Raw genomic sequence first — 24214 nt, forward strand, 5'->3', positions numbered from 1 at the left:
CAGGGATTGAGAAGTGGAATGGAGAAAACAAAAATAAGTAAATTTATTTGGATGTGATTAAATTTCCCTTGTAAAGACAGAAAGAAAAATAATAGCAACTGTGCTTGTTTTTTTTCCTTCAAGTTAGTGGAATTTCTAATGACCACCCTTTGCCATGGATCCTAATTAGAACAACAGAGGGAGGGATGTTTCCATTTCTCTCTTCAAGGAATCTCTAAGACTCCAGGTTTTGCTGGGGTGAGACAATTTGGTATTGCCATGATAATACAAATTCTTCTTGGTGTCTCTTGCTTTGCTCTATCACTTTACTTTTGCCTTGCTCCCCCAAAATGGATGGAAGTCAGATTTAAGCATGGCCACTTGGAAAAAACCCCAGCAAGACGTGAGGCGCTGGGAGCAGCAGCTGCGTGGTGCTGGAGCAGCTGTGAGGAGAGACCCCACAACCAAGGGCAGAGAAGCCCCAGCAAGACGGTAGGAGGGGTGAAATTGCATTTAGAATCAAGCCCCAGACCCGCCAGAGATGCTCAGAGGGCTGAGACAAACCTTGAGTGCACCAGGACCCAGAGACCCCACAGAGACTGAGACAGAACTGTGCTTGGGTGTCTCCTGAGGAGGTGAGAGTCAGCAGTGGACTGCTGTGGGGCCAGGGGCTCTGGGTGCAGCAGACCTGGGTGTGGCATAAGCCCTCTTGGAAGAGGTCACCGTTAACCCAGCATAGAGCCGCCAGGACTCACACAGGACTGGGGAAACAGACTTTGGAGGGCACAAACAGAAACTTGTGAGCACCAGGACCCAGGAGAAAGGAGCAGTGACCCCACAAGAGACTGACCCAGACATGCCCATGAGTGTCCAGGAGTCTCCAGTGGAGGTGTGGGTCAGTGGTGGCCTGCTGCAGGGTCGGGGTCACTGAGTGTACCTGTGCATGCAGACCTTTTGAAGGAGGTCCCCATTATCTTCATTACCTCCACCACAGTTTGGCCTCAGGTAAATAACAGGGAGGGAACACAGCTCCACCCATCAACAGAAAATTGGACTAAAGATTTACTGAGTATGGCCCCGCCCATCAGTACAAGACCCAGTTTCCCCCTCAGTCAGTCTCTCCCATCAGGAAGCTTCCATAAGCCTCTTATCCTTCTCCATTAGAGGGCAGACAGACTGAAAACCACAATCACAGAAAACTAACCTATCTGATCACAGGGACCACAGCCTTATCTAACTCAATGAAACTATGAGCCATGCCGTGTAGGGCCACCCAAGACAGACAGGTCATGGTGGAGAGTTCTGACAAAATGTGGTCCACTGGAGAAGGGAATGGCAAACCCACTTCAGTATTCTTGCCTTGAGAACCCCATGAACAGTATGAAAAGGCAAAAAGATAGGACACAGAAAGATAAACTCCCCAGGTCAGTAGATGCCCAATATGCTACTGGAGATCAATGGAAAAATAACTCCAGAAAGAATGAAGAGACAGAGCCAAAGCAAAAACACCACCCAGTTGTGGATATGACTGGTGAGGGAAGTAAAGTCTGATGCGGTAAAGAGCAATATTGCATAGGAATCTGGAATGTTAGGTCCATGAATCAAGGAAAATTGGAAGTGGTCACACAGGAGATGGCAAGAGTGAACATTGACATTTTAGGAATCAGTGAACTAAAATGGGCTGGAATGGGTGAATTTAACTCAGATGACCACTGTATCTACTACTGTGGGCAAGAATCCCTTAGAAGAAATGGAGTAGCCATCATAGTCCACAAAAGAGTCCAAAATGCAGTACTTGAATGCAATCTCAAAAACGACAGAATGATCTCTGTTCATTTCCAAGGCAAACCATTCAATATCACAGTAATCCAAGTCTATGCCCCGACCAGTAATGCTGAAGAAGCTGAAGTTGAATGATTCTATGAAAACCTACAAGATCTTCTAGAAGTAACAGCTAAAAAAGATGTCCTTTTCATTATAGGGGACTGGAATGTAAAAGTAGGAAGTCAAGAAACACCTGAGTAACAGGCAAATTTGGCCTTGGAGTACAGAATGAAACAGGGCAAAGACTAATAGAGTTTTGCCGAGAGAACACACTGGTCATAGCAAACACCCTCTTCCAACAACACAAGAGAAGACTTTACATGTGGACAACACCAGATGGTAATGCCCGAAATCAGATTGATTATATTCTTTGCAGCCAAAGATGGAGAAGCTCTATACAGTCAGCAAAAACAAGACTAGGAGCCGATTGTGGCTCAGATCATGAACTCCTTATTGCCAAATTCAGATTTAAATTGAAGAAAGTAGGGAAAACCACTAAATCATTCAGGTATGACCTAAATCAAATCCCTTAAAATTATACAGTGAAGTGACAAATAGATTTAAGGGATTAGATCTCACAGACAGAGTGACTGAAGAACTATGGATGGAGGTTCATGACATTGTACAGGAGACAGAGATCAAGACCATCCCCAAGAAAAAGAAATGCAAAAAGGCAAAATGGTTGTCCGAGGAAGACTTACAAATAGCTGTGAAAAGAAGAGAAGTTAAAGGCAAAGGAGAAAAGGAAAGATATACCCATTTGAATGCAGAGTTCCAAAGAATAGCAAGGAGAGATAAGAAAGCCTTTCTCAATGATCAGTGCAAAGAAATAGAGGAAAACAATAGAATGGGAAAGACTAGAGATCTCTTCAAAAAAATTAGAGATACTAAGGGAACAGTTCATGCAAAGAAGGGCTCAATAAAGGACAGAAATGGTGTGAACTTAACAGAAGCAGAAGATATTAAAAAGAGATGGCAAGAATACACACAAGAACTATACAAAAAAGATCTTCACAACTCAGATAATCACAATGGTGTGATCACTCACCTAGAGCCAGACATCCTGGAATGAGAAATCAAGTGGGCTTTAGGAAGCACTACTACGAACAAAGCTAGTGGAGGTGATAGCATTCCAGTCGAGCTATTTCAAATCCTAAGAGATGATGCTGTGAAAGTGCTGCACTTAATATACCAGCAAATTTGTAAAACTCAGCAGTGGCCACAGGACTGGAAAAGGTCAGTTTTCATTCCAATCCCAAAGAAAGGCTATGCCAAAGAATGCTCAAACTACCGCATAATTGCACTCATCTCACACACTAGTAAAGTAATGCTCAAAATTCTCCAAGCCAGGCTTCAACAGTACATGAACCGTGAACTTGCAGATGTCCAAGCTGGATTTAGAAAAGGCAAAGGAACCAGAGATCAAATTGCCAACATCTGCTGGATCATCAAAAAAGCAAGAGAGTTTCAGAAAAACATCTATCTCTGCTTTATTGACTATGCCAAAGCCTTTGACTGTGTGGATCACAGTAAACTGTGGAATATTCTGAAAGAGATGGGACTACCAGACCACTTGAGAAACCTGTATGCAGGTCAGGAAGCAACAGTTAGAACTGGACATGGAACAACAGACTGGTTCCAAATAGGAAAAGGAGTACGTCAAGGCTGTATATTGTCACCCTGCTTATTTAATTTATATGCAGAGTACATCATGAGAAACTCTGGGCTGGATGAAGCACAAGCTGGAATCAAGATTGCCAGGAGAAATATCAATAACCTCAAATATGCAGATGACACCACCCTTATGGTAGAAAGTGAAGAAAAACTAAAGGGCCTCTTGATGAAAGTGAAAGAGGAGAGTGAAAAAGTTGGCTTAAAACTCAGCATTCATAAAACGAAGATCATGGCATCCGGTCCCATCACTTCATGGCAAATAGATGGGGAAACAATAGAAACCGTGACAGACTTTATTTTTCTGGACTCCAAAATCACTGCAGATGGTGACTACAGCCATGAAATTAAAAGATGCTTACTCCTTGGAAGGAAAGTTACGACCAACCTGTGAAAGTCACTCAGTCGTGTCCGACTCTCTGCGACCCCAGGGACTATACAGTCCATGGGGTTCTCCAGGCCAGAATACTGGAGTGGATAGCCTTTCCCTTCTTCAGGGGATCTTCCCAACCCAGGGATTGAACCCAGGTCTCCTACATTGCAGACAGATTCTTTACCAACTGAGCTATGAGGGAAGCCCAACCTAGACAGCATATTAAAAAGCAGAGACATTACTTTGCCAGTGAAGGTCCGTCTAGTCAAGGCTATGGTTTTTCCAGTAGTCATGTATGGATGTGAGAGTTGGACTATAAAGAAAGCTGAGCACCGAAGAATTGATGCTTTTGAACTGTGGTGTTGGAGAAGACTCTTGAGAGTCCCTTGGACAAGAAGGAGTTCCAACCAGTCCATCCTAAAAGAAAGCAGTCCTGAATATTCATTGGAAGGACTGATGCTGAAGCTGAAACTCCAATACTTTGGCCACCTTATGCGAAGAACTAACTCATTGGAAAAGACCCTGATGCTGGGAAAGATTGAAGGCAGGAGGAGAAGGGGACGACAGAGGATGAGATGGTTGGATGGCATCACTGACTCAATAGACATGAGTTTGAGTGAACTCTGGGAGTTGGTGATGGATAGGGAGGCCTGGCGTGCTGCAGTCCAGGGAGTCACAAAGAGTCAGACACGACTGAGCAACTGTACTGACTGACTTGCAAAAAAAGAATAAGGAAGAGAAAGACTTGCAGTATGGCTTCTTAAAGCATGAGACACAGAGCTTACCAAGGGACCACAAGGTAGACTTCAGCTGGCTGTGTTTAGTTATTAATGTCAATCTTTCTCTGTGTGAGATTTAGAACTCAACCAGTCTGGGGCACTTGCTTAAGCTGAGTCAGGACACTGATCTCTGCTTGAGCTCCTTCCAAACTGATGAAGAGAGATTATTCTCCTGAAAGTCTGTCCACAGTTTCCTCCCAGGGAGTAATGATGTTGTATTTGTCGAGTACTTTGAACCTTCTCAGGAGAAAGGCAGTGCACAATTTCAAGACATTCTTCTCATGCTATTTAAGACATAACCATCATTTTTTGTTATTGTCTCATGTTCAGAAAACTGTCCCACTAGCTAGGCAAGTGCTATGGGATCACCATAATAGGAAGAGAAGATCTTCCAGGACCTTTTGAAATTTTCTATGGAGTGTTTTGCATAGTCTTTTTGCCCAGTCAGCCTGCCCTTTCTTCCCTCATCTCTTTGTTCTTTATGGGAATCTCTGACAAACAGAAGAGGGGAGTGAAGGAAAGTCAAGAGAGAAATTTCAACAATGACTCATCTACCTTTGAGTCACTTATTCACAGAAGAGATACCTTTCTGGACTTCACCAAAAGAACCCGATTAAAACACCTGTTCCTATATTTCAATTTCATTTCACAAACATAGCAACTGTTTAAACTGTAATTTTTGTTTACTATTTATATTAGGGAAGGAGTAAGTTTTGCTTGCAAACAAGGATATGGGTGACATGGGGGTGTTATGGGTAAGAAGGTGAAAGGCAGGGACTTCCCTGGAGGTCCAGCAATTAAGACTCAGTGCTTCTCCTGCAGGGGACATGGGTTTGACCCCTGGTCAGGGAACTAAGATCCCACATGCCACCTGTGTAGCCAAAAAAGTGGGGTGGGGGGGGGGGTGAAAGGGAAGTACTGGTTTCAACAGAGTTCTCAGCCAGGTCTCATTTCCCAAGCTCCCTCATCCAGTCCTGATATCCTCCCCAACTTCATCTCCATCAGACCGCTGATCTGTGCTTCCAAGCGGCCTTCCATTTTCTTCTTCCCAAAACAAATCCCAGGAACAAGGTCTGATTTGGGTTATTAACCAACACTCGTCCTTCAGTTTGGATCAATAAGCATGAACCTTTCTTCAACTCTAGAAGGAAACCTCTCCCAAAGGGTAAAGCTTTTCTGTTTCCCTCACAAGTAAGAACTGTCCACCCAGTAAAACAATCAGCCCCCAGAAAATGATTGTGGTAAACATACTCTCTGAGAGAATTCCATTTCTCTTGGGGTGGGGGAAATAATGCTTAAGATCTCAAAATGGAATTCCAGTTTCTACCAGAGCTTGTGTGTGTTCCCACCACGGTTTAGCAAAACAACCACAACCCTCACATTTTATCCTATGAGATGGTCAGTTGAAATAACTGTAGCTTAATTATTTCAAAAAGATACTTTCTCTGCCACACAACTTATTCAAAGGCTCCTTAAAGATTTCAGTGGAAGACCCAGCTCTTGCTTAAAGTGCCTGTCCAATTACAATGGATTCCCTTTAACTCTTTGATCTGTCTATTCATTTATTCCAGACTTCTGACTCTAGGAATCATTAAGTGGTCTTTCCTCTCTCAGATGGCAAACTCTGTCGTGCCTCATAATTGAGTGGGCACTCGATAAATGAATGCTGTAGTGCTCAGAGGAATAATACACTTCCTATTGGCAGCAAACCCAAGAGAAACTTCCTTGGAAGAAAGGACTGTCAATTACCACTTAACAAGCCTGAATTTTGGCTCCTGTAGAAAAGGCAAACAACACAATAGCAACTCACTCCCCAATGGCAGCCACATCACTATCTGGTTGAGGCCCTCCAGTCACCTGGCACGCAACTGGGCTCCAGAAGGTGCTCGGCAAGTCCTTGTTGGGAGGCTGATGTGTAAAGGCATGAGGCTGGAGATAGTCCATAATCCATCCCTGATAGGTAGCTGCCAGCTGGGGTCCTAGCAGCCTGGCTGCGCAGTGCTTCTGACTTCCCATGGTCCTTGGCTCTCTTACAGCTGACAAATCTAGCTGAACGTGGGAGGCCAGGCCAGGGGCAGGACACCCAGAGGGAGGACAGGGAGGCTGTTCTGGAATGCTGGCAGGGGATTTGCTTGTGTTTCCTCTGCAGCAGCCACCAGGACATCCCTGTCTCCCTCGGGGTGCATTCCATTCAAATTTCCCCACCCAGCTTTCCCTCTGTCTCATGGGCAGGACACCGAGTGAGTTATAATTAGAATGCAAATCACTTGGGAAGCTTTAAAAATGCTCACACCCAGGCCCTGTTTCCAGACACTGTTATTGAGTTGATCTTGAGTAGGACTCCAGGGTTGATATGCTCAAAAGTTCTCCAGGGGATTTTTAGTGCGCAGACAGGGTCCAGAACCACTGCCTTCCACTGTCCCAATCCTGGGCCTGCACCTGTAATCTCTTTGCCTCTCTTTTACACAGGAGCTACTGATAACAACAGCAATAAATGTTATTACTATTAACAATGGTGGCTAATAATTTCTGAGCATTTATTATATGCCAGGCACATTTCTAACTGTCTTACTTGTATGAGTGCACTGAATTCTTATAAGGAGTGTACTTGTTATCCCCATTTTTCAGGTGAAAAAAACTGGGGCATAGAGAGAGGTTAAATGGCTTACCCCAAATTTCACAGCTAATAAGTGCCTGAGCCAGGATTTGAACCCAGGAAGATTGGCTCCAGCATCTTCTCTCATGACTGTTAACCTACACTGCCTCCCTGCATCCATTCAATGCACAAAGGCTTACAGGGACCACATAGGGTGATCTCTAGATACTATACAGACATGGTCACCTTCTCAAATAATCATATTTCTGAAGACAAATATCTGATCCTATCATTTCTTAATCCAAAGCCCTGAATGGTTTACTAACTGCTTATGGGATACAAATTCAAATGATACACAAATACCTTCCTCAATTGTACTTGGCTATCCCTCTGGTATCTACTCCCACCTTAAGCTACCCCATCCTTCAAGAATTCAGAATTACTTGTACCTCCTCCAAACCACCATAGAACCCTAAAAGTGACTTGAAAACCAAGGATTCCCTCCATACTCCAGATACAGCCATCAGCATTCAAACTCCTCACAAACTTCTTTCTAAAATGATTTAGAGACACAAGGACAAAACCTTCTCAAAGAGCCAGGTTGCATACCCATTTAGAAACTCAGTCCTTCAAGAAATGCAAGCAGCAATATAATACAAATTTAAACTACACACATAGCCAAGTAAAAAACATCAGAGATATCAACTATCCACTTCCACAAAACCCCTAAAAGTTTGAAAATGGAATTAATCATGGTGAAATGGTACATACTTTACAACTCACTGACTAATTAGTTATAACTTGCAGGTTAAAATTCTTATGTTCTAATAAGCATCTCTACTTAACTAGCACAATAGGGACCACATAGCCCTTGTTTTCCAAATCACTCCAACTCTAAGAGCGTTAAACTACAACCATACATTCTAAAACCTCTTGTAAATTGCACTGATGACAAATGAAAACAATCAAATCTGCGACCAAGATCACAGGAATTAATTGTCACAGAAGAAATGGTCAAGCATATCTTTCCTGAAATGAAGAAACAAGCAAAATAAAAACTTTGCAAAGTAAAGGGCACCTATGAGTTCAGAATGCAGCCAGAATGTGGATGGCCTGAATTGATCTATCTCAATTTGAATGCAATCTACTGTTGTTTGTTTTTTCCTAGGTCTGTAAATCTACACAGTGCCCTCTGATACTGCGTTCACTGTTGTTATCGACTGGACAAAACCCAGTTTTGTTTTTGTTGTTCAAAGAGAGAACATCTTTATTATAGGTTGTCCAAGTTCCAAATAATGTTCTCCTACCCTGCTCGAGGCAAAAAAAAATCTCATACATTTCAGAATCATCTGACTGCACCTAAGTCTAGCCCAGGCTGTCTCAACTGTGGCACCACTGACATTTTGGACCAGATAATTCTTCATTGTGAGGGCTAACCTGCACACTGTATGGTGAGCAGCAGCAGCCCTGGGCTCAGCCCCATAAACCACTACAGTAGTACCTCTCCTTGAGGCAGAACAACTTAAAAATGTTCAGTGGGGGCAAAACTGTTCCCAAGTGAGAACCACTGGTCTATCGTCATACTCAACCCATTTTGGAATTTCTCTCAAACCACAACTGTTTTTAACCATATTTGGCCACATTTTTACTTTCCAAAATTCTTCAAAAACTATCTGCAAAAGCCATTGACTTTGGAATGTAAAATAAAAAGAAATTGTTCTTATGAGATTGTAACCCTCAATAAAGATTCATTTGTAATTAGCTGACATCAAGTGCTTTATTTCAGGCTGAGGTGGGGTGGGAGGCAACTTGGTCAGGATGTCCAAGAGAGCAGTTGTTTAAGGTTAGTCCTTACTGATACCTGCATTCCTCTCCCAAAACCCCATCAAGACAGGTGAATATGTTATTTCCACTGGAAATATGTCCACAGGCAGAGTTTTGCCCAGTATATACACCATATGCACGCTCCTTCCCTCAAGAGGGCACCTGCATCAGCTAGTTACTTGTTAACGACAGAAAACTCAATCCAAATTGGCTTAGGCAACAAAGGGAATTTATGGGTTAAGGTAAGGGAAAGTCCTACAGAATGAAAGCTTTCAAGAGAATCACACCTGGGCTCCAGCTCCAGTTCGGGTGCTCTTCCCCTGATGCTCTCAGCTTCCTCTTCTCCATGAGCCAGTTGTTCTTCAAATTGGCTTCTTCACAGTGGCACAATGGCTACAGACGTTCTGGTTTAATGTCCATTGCTTATAAAAGAGTGCCTTTCTATAGAGGAAACATACACCTTACCATACCTTAACAAAAACAATACATGACGAACCTACAGCTAACATCATAGTCAATGGTGAAAAGTTGAAAGCATTTCCTCTAAGATCAGGAACAAGACAAGGATGTCCACTCTTGCCACTTTTATTCAACATAGTTTTGGAAGCCCTAGCCTCAGCAATCAGATAAGAAAAAGAAATAAAAGGTATCCAAATTGGAAAAGAAGAAGAAAACTATCACTGTTTGCAGATGACAGGATACTATATATTGCTGCTGCTCTTGTTGTTTAGTTGCTAAGTCATGACCAACTTTTGGCAACGCCATGGACTGAGCATGCCAGGCTTCCCTGGACTTCACTATCCCCAGAGTAGCTCAAATTCATGTCCACTGAGTCAGTGATGCCATTGAACTATCTCATCCTCTACTGCCCCCTTCTCCTTTTGCCTTCAGTCTTTCCCAGTATCAAGGTCTCTTCCAATGAGTCAGCTGTTTACATCAGATGGCCAAAGTATTGGAGCTTCAGCTTTAGCATCAATACTTCTAAAGAGTACTTAGGGTTGATTTCCTTTAGGATAGACTGGTTTGATCTCCTTGCTCTCCAAGGGACTCTCAAATGTCTTCTTCAGCAACACAATTTTAAAGCATCAATTCTTTGGCATTCAGCCTTCTTTATGGTCCAACTCTCACATCAAAACTTAAAGACGCTTCTAGAAACCTACTGAAGCTCATCAATGAATTTGGTGAAGTTGCAGAATACAAAATTAATACACAGAAATCTGTCACATTTCTATACACTAAAAATTAGGTATCAGAAAGAGAAATTAAGGAAAAACCCATTTACCATTGCATCAAAAAGAATAGAATATCTAGGAATAAACCTACCTAAGGAAGCAAAAGATCAGTACTCTGAAAACAATAAGATGGTTATGAAAGAAATCAAAGATGACACAAACAGATGGAAAGATATACCATTTCTTGACTGAAAGAATCAATACTGTCAAAATGACTATACTACCCAAGGCAATCTGCAGATTAAATGCAACCCCTATCAAATAACCAATGGCATTTTTACAGATCTAGAACCAAAAAAATCTTAAAATTTGTATGAAAAACATAAAAGAGCCCAAATATCCAAAGCAGTCTTAAGAAAGAAAAATGGAGGTAGAGGAATCAGGTTCGCTGACTTCAGACTATGCTATAAAGTTACAGTTATCAAAACAGTAAGGTACTGACACAAAAACAGACATATAGATCAATGGAATAGGATAGAAACTCCAGAAATAAACTCACACACCTATGATCAATTTATCTACAACAATGAGGCAAAACTATACAGTGGAGAAAAGACAGTCTCTTCAATACATGGTGCTGGAAAAACTAGAGAGCTACATGTAAAAAATGAGATTAAAAATTCTTTAACACCATACATAAAAATAAACTCAAAATGGGTTAAAGACATTAATGTTAGGTCAAATATTATAAAACTCTTAGAGGAAAACATAGGCAGGACATGCTGACATAAATAATAGCAATATTTTTTTTGAGCCATCTCTAGAGTAATGGAAATAGAAACAAGAATAAACAAATGGGACTTAATTACACACAAAAGCTTTTGTACAGCAAAGGAAACCATAAACAAAATGAAAAGACAACCCACAGAATGGGAGAAAATATTTGCAAAGATGCAATCAACAAGGGATTAGTACCCTAAATTTACAAACATTTCATGTGGCTGTGTCAAAAAAAAAAAAAAACAAATAACCCAATCTAAAAATGGGCAGAAGGCCTACAAACACATTTCTCCAAAGAATACATACAGGTGGCCAAGAGGCACATGAAAAGATTCTCAATATCACTAATCATGAGTGCAAATCAAAACTACAATGAAATATCTCTGCACACCAGTTAGAACGACCATCATCAAAAAACTCTACAAACAATAAGTGCTGGAGAGAGTGTGGAGAAAAGGGAACCCACCTATACTGTTGGTGGGAATGTAAATTGGTACACCCAATATGGAACAGTATAGAGGATCCTTAAAAAACTAACAATAGAGCTACCATGAGAAGGAAATGGCAACCCACTCCAGTGTTCTTGCCTGGAGAATCCCAGGGACAGAGGAGCCTGGTGGGCTGCCATCTATGGGGTCACACAGAGTCGGACACGACTGAAGTGACTTAGCAGCAGCAGCAGCAGCGCTACCATATGGCCCAGCAATCCTACTTCCTGGGCATATGTTTGAAAAAGATTACATGCACCCTAGTGTTCATTACAGCACTATTTACAATAGCTGAGACATGGAAGCAACTTAAATGTGCCTCAACAAATAAATGGATGACGAAAATGTGGTATATGTATATCCAATGGAATATTACCCAGCCATTAAAAAGAATGAAATAATTCCATTTGCAGCAACAGAAACAGACCTAGAGATCATCGTACTAAGTGAAGTAAGTAGATAGAAAAAGACAAATATCAGATGATATCACTTACATGAATAATCTTTAAAAAATGATACAAATTAACTTATTTACAAGACAGAAACAGACTCACAGACTTAGAGAATGAACTTGTGGTTACTAGACAGAAGGGTGAGGGGGATGGATAGATTGGGAGTTGGGATTGACATGTACACATTGCTACATTTAGAATACATAACCAACAAACACCTACTGTACAGCACAGGGAACTCTGCTTAATATTCTGTAATAACCTAAATGGTAAAAGAATTTGAAAAAGAATAGATACATGTACATGAAAAACTGAATCACTTTGCTATATACCTGAATCTAACACAACATTGTTAATCAACTATGTTGCAATATAAAATAAAAGTTAAAAATAACAGAAATAACAATACTGGGGAAAAGTTTAAGAAAATAAGTTGGTAAAAAGAAAAAACAAAAAAAAAAGAGTGCCTCTCTAATCAAGCAAAAATCCTGAGCTTCATTATAACTGGATTGCCTGGAGTAATGTGCTTAGGGCTGAAGCATCCAATCAGAGTGGCCAAAAGGCTGACTCCTTCAGGGCCTTGAATTGATAACAGTATCTAAAGAAGGCAGTTATGCTGATGGATTTAGAGTGATGGTTCTGACCAGTGACCTATTACTGGGGAACTTATTAGAAAGGCTAATGCTCTGGTTCCACCCCAGACAGGCTGAATCACAAATTCTGGGATGGAGCCTAGCAATTCGTGTTTTAACCAGTCCTCCGGTGACTCTCACGAAAGCTAAAATTTATAAGCCACTGGTTTAAAACCAGCAGATCCTACCTGGAAGCCTAGAGAGGGATGGGTCCCATTTAATTCACTGGCCTCCACACCGTTAGAAAATGGTGAGGTGGAGGTCTGCAAAGTTACCATCAAGATACTTTAGATGGAGAATGCTCCAGAAGTGACAGTTCATTTCACTTCTTACTTCCTATGGTGAGGCTCTGAGGTAGAAAACAGTAATCAGAGCTTCAGTCTAGCAAGAGGGCTTGAAGATGACTCCTGTATTTGTTAGTTTCCAGGGTTTGAAGTAAAAGAAAAACCCAACACTAACCCTCCCATTGCCTGTGGGCCTTAACCCACTCTCCATGGGAAAATTGGACAAATCTATACACACAGGTGTGAGAGAGGTAAAACTATTTGGCAGTTAAGACTTGCATTGAAGAAGACACTCTTTAGGAAGGTTTCTTAATCATTGCTGATCCTAAGAGTCGCCTGGAGCAAGGTTACACATACAGCTTCTTGGGCTCCACACTGGATCTATGGAGTCAGGGTCTCTGAGAGAGGGGCCTGAGAATCTACACATTTAACACACATTGCCAGGGATTCTTATGGATTGACCGTGGCTGGAAAATACTGTTCTAAAAGCTACATCCAGAGAACTGGGGAGAAAAATCGCATGAAAGAATTATGCAAGTATTTCTGACTGCAAGTAATGGCTTCTTCTTGTTTTTTCTCGGTGTCTTCCCTTACTACCAGGGCCTCTAACTGTTCTTCCTCTAGTCTTATTGTACCCTGCTTCCCAAAGGAGTCACTCAACAGACCACTTCACACCAGAGTGAACTTTCTAAAACACACTGAATGTCTAGAATCTCATCACAATCTATCACGATAGTGGTTTCCCTCCAGGGAGAAGGCTTATGAGGTGGGGACATGCCTGGATAGATGTCTGTTACTGTCAATATTCTATTTCTTGGAGGCAGTACTGGGCTCACAAATACTGGGCTTTGGTTTTGCAAAGGTAAATCAACAAGTAAAAACAGGCATAACTGAACCAATTATAATAATGTCAATACAACCCCGTGACCTGAGGATATAACTAAAAATGTTTTTAAAAGGAAAGAAATAGACATGTTAACAGCATCTCTGGGTACTGAAAGTATATTTTAAAAGTAGTTTTTAAAAAAAAAAAAAAAAAGTAGTTTTTCTCTATATTTTATAAGTGCTCCACAGTAAACTGTATAACTTAAAGAATTTTTTTTTTTTTTAATGGGGGAAAAAAGAAAATCCATTGCAAGTCCTCATCATGGACTACAGGGTCAAGTCAAAAATGTTGGCATGAAAGGGGTTGGGCAGGGCATAAATAAATCAGGAGTGTGGAATGAATAGATATGCACTGCTAAATAAAAAAATAGATGCGCAAGGACATACAATACAGCACAGAGAACTATATTTAATTAATATAACAATTTAAAATGGAAAAGAATCTGGGAAAGAATATACATGTATTCTCATATATATGTATAACTGAGTCACTTTGCTATACACCTAAAACTAAAACAGCATTGTAAATCAACTATGTGTGTGTGCTAGGTCACCAAGTCACGTCCAGCTCTTTGTGACCCCATGGACTGTAGCCCACCACACTCCATGGGATTTCCTAGGCAAGAATACTGGAGTGGGCAGCCATTTCCTTCTCCAAAATCAACTACACTTTAATTGAAAAAAAAAAGATTTGGGGGGAACTACCCTGGTGGTGCACTGGTTAAGATTCTGTGCTCCCGATGTAGGGATTTGGGTTCAATCCCTGGTCAGGGAACTAGATCCTACATGCCACATACTAAAGATTCCACACACCACAACTAAGACTTGGTACAGCCCAAACAAATACAGTTTTAAAAATAAAAAGATATTTTTAATGCAAAAAAAATAAAAGTGTTGGCATTACATACACATTTTCAAAATCCAGTCCCTGCCTTTCTTCCTTAGCCCTACTTCCCGCTATTAGCCGACTGGAACCCCAACATGCAACTATTCAGAAGCCCTTGAATTTCCTTCAGCACTTGATGCCCTTTGCCTTTGTTCCCTCCATGCACCAGGGTCTTCCTTCACCCAGAATATCACTCAAGCTAACAAGAGGCCATGCTGAGGTAAGAAAAGCTCACTAAATAAAGACAACAAAGGTTTACTTCTCACTCAGTGTCAGGAGGTAGCCAGTTTTTTCTCAAAAGACTCAGATGGTAAACATTTAACACTTTGTGAGCAACGTACAATCTCTGTTGCATTTTCTTCTACATTTTTTTGTATAACTCTTTTTTAAAATGCAAAAACCATTCTCATTCAAAGGTCATCCAAAAACAGGTCACTGGCCATTTACTGACCTCTACTCTATATGACCATGGCCAGCGACATGCAGACAGCAGAGAGCTACTCAATCTAGTCATTCAGAGGCCAGGCTCATGGAGCAGCCACTTCTTGAGCACTTCTGGTCAGCATGCAGATTAAAAGAGAAGGTTTCATGCAAGTCCCATTAAATGCTCCAGGCCAGAAGTGGCACCTTAGAACTTCTGCTCACAAATAACTGGCCAAAATTGGTCTTTCAGCCCCACCTAACTCTATGGAAGCCAGAAAGTGCAATCTTATCATGTGACCAGCAGTAAAGAGAACTGGAATTGTTTGGTAAAAATATGATTTCAGCTCAGAGACAAGTGCTCTGGAAAGCCTTTTCTGATTCCCTTCTACACCAGTCTATTAGCTACTCTTTCTTTTTAACCTTACAACACCTTGAAGCCTAAGCATGTGCTATGCACAGGGTATTACAATCATGGCAGTTTCTTTGCCTCCCCACCAGATCCTGAGCTTCACCCAAGAAGCATCTCTGCATACCCACTGCCTAGCACAGTACCTGCTACCCAGGGATGCTCAGTGTATGTTGCTTCAGCATTTGTTGCTTCAACAAATGAATGAACGTGGTGGATTGTGGGAATGGGGTTGCCTGTGCATTTACCTGAAGGCTCTGAATCCAGCAGCATCAACCTCCCTGAGCCTATCTAGCTAAACTACACCTGTCTCCACTCATGATAAATTCATCTCTGGTTATTTGGTTACTTTCTAAGTTCATCAAATTCACTCTTCCTGACAACCTATCCTTCCATTAATCAGCACTTTGCAGAGAGCTGGCCCTCGAGGCCACAGGGCACTCTGACTATGTGAGCTGGTTTTGTGTTCTGTTTGTAGGTCAGAAGGCAGGCACAGTGAGGTACTGAGACTTGCCCAAGTGACACAGCCAGTGAAAGTTATGCTTCCTTTGGGTTCAACAAGAGAGCTGCAGGATTGCATATAGAGCCGCAGCTAAATTCACCAACAGTTTGTTTATATCCTTTGGAGATATAGAAAGTATAATGTGTTTGTCAAAGGTAAACCTTATTATACCATATCAGTGTTCATCTTATAGTATATATATTTAGCTCTGAGTATTAATAAAATACTAAAAGCCGCATAACTATATTAATGTTGTACCTTTTCATATTTCTTCCACGCATCCCCTCCACCACCTTTCTTCTCCTGTCAGTGACATAGCTCACTATCACATGGTCTTTCAGAACCCTGAGATTATTGAAATGGCCACACACCTCTTTTACCATCATCCCTTAATGCCTTGCATGCATCTTTACTACTAATGGCATAAAGCAGAGTTCAGCTCAATTTCACAGGCAACACAAGTGTGTCTGCTGCAGTGGGTATCAAATGTATAACCAAGGATGAGCAAAATAGAGTTCAAAATGAACTGTAGTGTACATCTATTCCAATACATAGAGTTAAGCCCCTTCATGTTGACCAGTCACAATCTGGGTATCCTCTGGTCCCGGCAAAGTGTACTCTGACCTGGAATTGTCCTCTCCATCCCCTGGATACAGTAAGTTTCTCATAAACATCCCATCTAATGGTTAGCCTTGACAAATGCCTTGGAGCACTAAGACAAGAGGAATGCAGCTAGGCAGGACCCCTCTACTTCTCATATCATCAACAGAATAGTCAGAGCTGGTCCTATCGAAATGGGCAGAGTTTGAGTCACCGGAGATCAAAACTTTTAAAAATATATATTAACTCAGGGCTTCCCTGGTGGTCCAAAGGTAAAGAATCCGCCTGCCAATGCAGAAGACACCAGTTGAATCCCTGGTCTGGGAAGATTCCACATGGATGGGGGAGACAACTAACCTGGTGTGCCACAACTACTGATGCCTGCGTGCCCTAGAGTCCATGCTCCACAACAGAAGGTACCGAGATGAGAAGCCCACGACCACAACTAGAGAAAAAACCACTGTGCAGCAAAGAAGACCCAGCACAGTCAAAAATAAATTTCTATATATATATATATATATGTATACACATACACACACACACACACACACATGCATATATACCCTTTATTTAAGAAGGTGAAATAGCTCCATGTGTCCTCCCAGTCTGGTTAGATAGGGACAAGCAGGGGAAATTGAGCAAGAAAACCAAAGTACACACAAAAAGCCAGTATTGCCAGACACAAAACAGGATTCAATCCTTTACAGAAGTCTTGCCTTTGCTTCCTTTTTTCTTTCCGTAAGCCTTGTAATTGAATGTTGCAAACTATATCAAGAGGAATAAACCTACGGGTTTCCCCTCCCCCAAACAAGAAAAGGTTAAGCTTTTAATTACAGGCCCTCCAACTATCATTTGTGCAATTAGCAATTAACTATAATCGTTGATGAGAGAATGGAGAGTGGCACTAGCGTTCAGCTCTGCTCCTCATCCCAGGCTGGGTTATTTTAGTCCCACTCTATTACAGAGGACAAACCACAACCACGAGCACTCTCCTTACACACACGCTCCCACTTAAAGACACACTGAATTTTTTTTCTCAAGCAAAAATGGCATCTCAGCGTTCAACTGAGACAGGCAGCCCCAACCCCACATCAGAGTACCCCAAACGTTTAGATCCACTCCTCTTCATCACTTTGAAACGGAGAGGAGACCCACGGAAGAAGCTACCTACCAGCCTCCTAGTACCAGCCTCTCTTTGGGGTGCAGGAGAGGGTGGTATAGAGAGATGCTTGTTGCCCCTGGAAGCTGCAAGTCCCCCTCCCCGGGCTGTAAGCCCCGTTAGTGGGAAGGCGGTGGCAACAGCCTCAGTAGTTGCATCAGTGCTAACTGCTGCTGCTGCCTTTACTGTTGGCGGCTGCCGGGAAGGTACAGTAACGACTGTAGGGAGCGCACCGCTGCTGCGGCGGCAGGTTCCCTGGATCAGGAAATTAGGGCAGGCACCGGGGATTGGAGGCGAGGGCGGCGCGCGAGCCAACCAGAGGCCGCCCCGGGCCCCCGTGAGCTCCCGGCGGACGCGCGGAGCAGCCGGCTCCGGGAGCAGTCCGGGTGGCAGCAGCGGCGGCCACGGCCACGGCCACTTACGCTCACACCCGCACGCAAACTCACACACACCCCCGGCGCAGGCACCTGCCGGCCGGGAGCTTATAAGAGGAGCGCGTCGAGGGGGAGGAGGGCTGAAGCCGCCGCGCCCGCCCCGCTGACCACTCCCCCTCCTGCCCCCTCCTCGCTCCTCACCCCGCGCTCCAGCCGCCACCAGTGTGGGTTCTCCGCGGCCGGCTCCTCTCTCTTCGGTCTTCTCCGCTCTCGGCTCCCCACCCCCTCTGCCTTTCTCCCCTCCTCTTCCCTCCGCTCCTCTGCAGCGCCTGCATTATTTTCTGCCCGCGGGCTCGGCTCGACTGCTGCTGCAGCCCGGGGAGGTGGGTAGGCGGGTGGGTTGGCTGGTGGGGGGGGGGGGGGGGGCGGAGATCGTGCAAGTTGTAGGGGAGGGGGTGCCCTCTTCTTCCCTGCCCCCTTCCCCCCCTTTCGAACTCCTTCCCCTCCTCCCCCTTCCCCTCCTCCCTCCCCGCCCCCACCTCCTTCCTCCTTTCCGAAGGGCTGGTAACTTGTTGTGCGGAGCGAGCGGCGGCGGCGGCAGCACCATCCAGGCGGGCACCATGGGCACGTCCGCGCGCTGGGCGCTCTGGCTGCTGCTCGCGCTGTGCTGGGCGCCCCGGGAGAGCGGCGCCACCGGAGCCGGTGAGTGAGGACGCGCCCCTCCGCGGGCTGCCGGGACCCAGCCGGGGCGCCAGGGGGCCCCAAGGCGCGGGTCTCCTTTGGCCCACCTCCCCCCACCCCGCTCCTAGGAGGCGCCTCTCCGCTCTCGTCGCCTGCTCTCCCTCCCCACCCTGGTGGCGCCTCTGGGCTGTCAGCACCGCGGCTCTTTGGGGGGGGGGGGGCGGACAGTGGGGTTTGGGGTGTCCTAACGCCTCTCCCGAACTAGTCTTCATTCCCTTCCGCTTCTTCTGCTCAGGCCTCTGCCGTCTCGTTTTTCACTCCGCTGGGCCGGAGATGGGTGATGTGGGATTCTAAGCCTTTGAACAATGGTTGTATCTCCTCTGCCAGGCGGAGTGTTAGGAAGGAGGCAGAGGGCCGGGTGGGCCGAGACGGGCGCTGCAGCCCCGGGCATGCTCCTCTGACTTCCAGGGAGGTTGGGAGTGGGCGGCGGATGAGGGAGGGCGCTTTTGGGGACGCGGGGCGCCGCGTGCCGACCCGCGCTGGAGTCCCCAGCGGCGGTGAGGGGGCGTACGTTCGGTGGGCTGCGGCCGAGTGTCTCCGGCGAGCGGCGAGAAGTGCACAGCTTGCGCACCCGGACTGCGACTCCCCGGGCACCGGGCCGCCTCTGGAGTGAGGGTTAGAGGACGAGTGAGGCTTGAAATAGGACTCCCCTCTAGATGTTTCCCCCTCTTCCCCTTTCCACTCTTTGGGCCGCGATCATAAACCTCTAGGGTCTCCAGGAGAGCTGAACGGGGGAGGGGAGTGGAACGGAGACTTAATCAGGTTAGTTTGCTGAGCCTCGTTCCCGGTGAGATTTCCTCGAGAGGAATCGAGCCCTAATCTGGCGACTGTAATTAGTCCTCATTCTAAACAATAGATCAGAGGGAGTAGCGCGGGATCTGGGAGAGCTGGTGTATGACTGTGGTTTGCAGGTGGTGGGGGTACTGCTCTCGGGTCCCCAGGGTCTACCGCACTGGGCCTGGAGCCCTGTCCTCAACCACGCTCACACTTGGGGCCGCGCAACTTTCCCAGGCAGGCGACAGGAAGCCCTTCTTAGAGGATTCGGTGAAAATCCTGGCGGGTCCCCGAAGCAATCTCGACCTGATACCAAGGGGCTGGCTCGCCAGCTTTGGGGAGTTGGGACGGAAAACGGCCCGCGCCCTAAGTACCCACTCCAGAGTCCCTAGCTCCTGTCGCCCGGTGGCTTGGGAGGCCTGCCAGCCTGCAGTCACGAGTCTCCTAAAGTGAGAGCTAACTTTAAAGTGTGTGGTCAAGCAGCCCCTCAAGCAGTACTTGGGGCGGGGGGAGGTTGAGCCTCCAAAGGCCCCCCTGCCCTTAGGTTCTGACTGTCCCGAGCGTGAGAAGCTGGGACGGGCTTTTCTGCACTCTGCGATTGGCTGGCAGCCTGATCACGGTTAGGTTGGTCACGTGACTCCACGGACTGGTAATTTAGCAGCTTGAGAAATGTTATCTTTAAGGGAACGTGAAAAATGGACAGGCTCCAATGGACTGCCCTCTCAAACTCTTTCCCTTGCCTGGACTCCTTGAAAAAGGCGTGTGTGCAGTGAAGATGGCCTCTGATGTGTAACCAGACAGAGCTTGGGAAAGCCCTGCTTTTGAAAGTTTTCAGACTCTAACATTAATCATTAATGGATGAGCAATACTAACTTACTAAACGATTTCTCAGAGTAGTGCCATGACTTGCATTACACCTTTCATATCATTTCAAAGATTAAGATACACCAGAATCTACTGATGGTGCTCCAGGGAGGTGGGAGAGATGATTCATTTTTGCTGTGTGTTCTGTTCATATACTTTTAATATATAATAACTTTTCATTGGAGTTTATCCTAAAGAATGCTAGGAATTCACCTAAATTGTCAAAGTTAGTTAGTTGAAGCCTTATAGCCACCTTGTATCAGGTAGGTAAGCATCCCTTTTGCTCCTCTAAGTCACATGTGAAATAACGTGACAAGCCATGAACAGTGGAGAATAGAAGCCCATGCAAAACTTAAATTCTCCAAAGGAAAGGAGACACATCTTTTCTGAACTGGAGGAAATTTGGGGTTGGCTGAGGTAGATATTGACCTGAACTAACCCAGACTCGCTCCTGTCTGAAGTTCAAAGCCCCAAGGCATGTGGCCTGACTTTTTGACCCTGGTCTTCTACAATCTGCCCCAAACATACTCATGATGCTGGTCTAAAATACTCTAGGACAGGGCAGGAGTGCTCAAAGACTTTGGCAAAAAAAACTTAAGTTAGGCTAAATAATAGAGTATACCTGATATGGGGGAAAAACCAACCAACCAACCAACCCTGGGAACTGTAGGGCATTTTCCTCCAGCTTAGATAATCAAGATTAGGGTCTGGAGTACCATATATTCATTAAAGCCAGAGCCTAGAAGAACTAAGGTTTTGTGAGAGCTATTCAGATAAGGATAGCTACCAACAAAAGAGTAGGCAGAACTTCCATTGTGGGGAGTGGGTTGGTGAAATTGGCAGTACCTGAAGGGATAGGAGAGCAGAGGGCTGGGGAAAAATAAATCTGACTTACCCAGATAGCACCAAGAGAAGACGTGACAATGACCACAGTCCTCATCTAGATCAGAGTAAGCATGTGAGCAGGGACTCTTTCAAGGAGTGTCACCAATCAAGCTTTCCTTGGCAGTGACAGCCACCAGTGGTCTGGAGCGGCACTGTTCCCCAGATCGCCCTACTGCCCACTTCACGTGACATTTAGCTATGTACCTGCCTACCTGCCCTAAGTCATTTTGATTCTTTACTCAAACTGTTTGAGTCCCTAGGTTCCTAAAGCATTTATATAAAAGGCCAAGTTCAATAGAGCTGCCAGATATCAGGACATCAGTATAAGCATCCTGCATATTTTAATTATAACCACCTACATGCTCAAAGGAAGTGCTTCTGCCTTTTTAAAAATCGGATAACCATAAACTCCATTTCACTTGAGTAATTTTGTTGCAATTCTAGAAGAGGTGAAAAATAGTCACAAGCCCCTTCTGTTCCAGGAGGAGTGTCAAACTGACCAAGAGCAAGAACTCTTAGAGCAGAACACGGCCAGAAGATTAAGGGAGCACATAGCCCTCCAGCTGTATGGCTTCAGGTTTTGATCTAGACACCAGAAGACGTGGGGCACAGCCTAGAAATAATGGAGATTAACTATTTAGACCATTTTCTAGTGCTTACAGAATGTGAATAAAGTTGTCCCTCTCAGTAGAGGGAATAATATTCAAATTTAGGCAGTCACCTGTACAATTTCAAGTCATAATTAAATTTACTTTGGATACTGACCTTTCTTTGGAAAACCACCTTCACATACTAGTCTGTGCAAAATTAAATCCCTTAAAGGACTATGATAAGGACCATAAGTTTATGATCAAACTTTCTGCCTTAGAAGCATTTCTCAGCATGGGCTAATACAGCTGCTGTCCAAGTGGTTAGACTCTGAACTGCTTAGTTTGTTCCTGTCTGTGCTTAGGTCACAGCACAGAGACTGCTTTCATGACAAAGAGTTCAAGAATATGTTGGGCAGAAGTGATGGACGGGATGTACCTGATGAGCAGAAGTAAGTGGTCCAGGGCAGTTGTGTGGCCCGTCTAAAGAGTTGTCTGGCTCGGAAATCTGGAAATTAATAGCTTTTCATAGGACTTAAAGGCAGAGAACCCCTGGAGAAGGAAACAGCAACCCACTCCAGTATTCTTGTCTGGGAAATCCCATGGACAGAAGAGCCTGGCAGGCTACAGTCCGTCGGGTTGCAAAGAGTCAGACATGACTTAGTCACGAAACAAACAGGAAAGGGCAGAGAATGACTTAGTTCTGGGAAGATCTGGCTTTGTAACTGAAAATTATCTCAGTTTCACTCTGCATTATTTCAGTCTAAATTGGTGTCTCTTTGCTAAGTTCTTCTGTTGGTTTGCAGGAGAAATTCTAAACATCATTAATACCACTTAATGATGGTATTGAGCCCATGGTGGCTCAGACAGTGAAGAGTCTGCCTACAGTGCAGGAGACCTGGATTCGATCCCTGTGTCAGGAAGATCCTCTGGAGAAGGAAATGGCAACCCACTCCAGTATTCTTGCCTGGAGAATCCCATGGACATGGGGTCGCAAAGAATCGGACACGACTAAGCAACTTTTTCACTTTCACTTGCAATGATGCTATTAGATACCATTAGATACCTTATGATGCTTAGATAGACTAGATGAACTGCAGGGAATAAATGAGATGGCAGGTGATCCCATAAAGTTAGCACACTTTCCTCTTCATGTGAAGTTTTCTGAAAAAGTTTGGGCCTGTTGACTGTTTGTGGACTCTAAGTTAATAAGAGAATGCCTGCTGGATGCTGAGAGAGCAAATACAGAGATGTGGCTAGAAATGGCTTACTCTTTGCTAAGACAGCCTTTGCCCACTTTGTACTTTAAAAATGCTACATGGGTGGGTGGAGCTGGGAAAGGGTATTCATGGCCCTGTATTTAAAAAGATAACTTTGGGGGCAGAACTGCAGGACAGGACCACTGGTTAGAGTGGTTGACCTTGCCACTCGCTTGGGTCATCTGAGTTGGCATTACTACCTGGTTGCCTTTATATATTTCGATGAGGTGACTGTGGTAGGGAGTGGGGTGGGGTATCCAGTGGGGCCTGCAATTTGACAAGCAAGGGAGATGATAAAAACCTTGGTGATAGATGTTTGGAAATTAAATACTTCATGTTATAATTCTTCCCCCCGATACCATGAGTAAATAAGGTTTCTGTTTTATAAACAACCTCTCATCTTTAGTTTTCTTAAGACACCTTCCCAAGGTCTAAGTTATTAACTAATCCGTAGATTCACTAAGTAGGGGGTAGATTGATGCCAGCCTTCTTTGTCCACCTGCTCAAAACCACGTGGCCTCCATTTACTGAGTGCCCACCATATGCCATAGAGCACCAGACATAGGGGACACAATGACCAGGGCATTGGGCTCTTCTTTCATTAGTCTAGTCGGGAAGTCAAACCAGGAAGTCTGTGATCCAAAGACAGCCTGGATAGCAGCTCTAGATGGGAGCAAGCAGACCCAGTGGTTAAGACTTAATCATAAAAGAGGCAGGTAACAGCTGAGAATTGCTGGAGGTCCCACACATCACGTGGGTCACAGCTTATGAAGTTTCTCAGAAACTACCAAAAACTTAGACTCTTTCATTCCATCTCTGCAGATGATCCTACAAAGGTAATAGGACTCCAACGACAATGTATGCCTGCTACCATTACCAAAGAATGCTAAAATCTGTCAGAGATAAAAATCCCTGAAATTTCTAACAGTGTGCCGCTGCTAACTTGCCCTGCATGCTGTGTTGGAACCTCTCTGCTCGTGTGGAAATAAGGCTGGTGTGCCTACACTGACACATT

The 24214-nt window shown here is 44.4% G+C and overlaps 1 protein-coding gene and 1 long non-coding RNA gene across 2 annotated transcripts in view; one reads left to right on the forward strand and one right to left on the reverse strand.

Annotated features, from left to right (window-relative positions):
* LOC122453011 overlaps positions 1-18759 on the reverse strand; it is a 91127-nt gene extending 72368 nt beyond the window's left edge. Inside the window, exon 1 of the long non-coding RNA XR_006272910.1 lies at positions 18629-18759. This is a non-coding gene — a long non-coding RNA (uncharacterized LOC122453011). The remainder of the gene's footprint in view (positions 1-18628) is intronic.
* The window catches only part of VLDLR (very low density lipoprotein receptor), a 30984-nt gene continuing 25429 nt past the window's right edge, over positions 18660-24214 (forward strand). The window contains exon 1 of the mRNA XM_043486811.1: positions 18660-18791. Coding sequence (XP_043342746.1) covers positions 18710-18791 — 82 coding nt within the window. The 5' untranslated portion in view covers positions 18660-18709. The remainder of the gene's footprint in view (positions 18792-24214) is intronic.

This window comes from Cervus canadensis, chromosome 14 (genome assembly GCF_019320065.1).
Source record: "Cervus canadensis isolate Bull #8, Minnesota chromosome 14, ASM1932006v1, whole genome shotgun sequence".
NCBI classification, from domain to species: domain Eukaryota; kingdom Metazoa; phylum Chordata; class Mammalia; order Artiodactyla; family Cervidae; genus Cervus; species Cervus canadensis.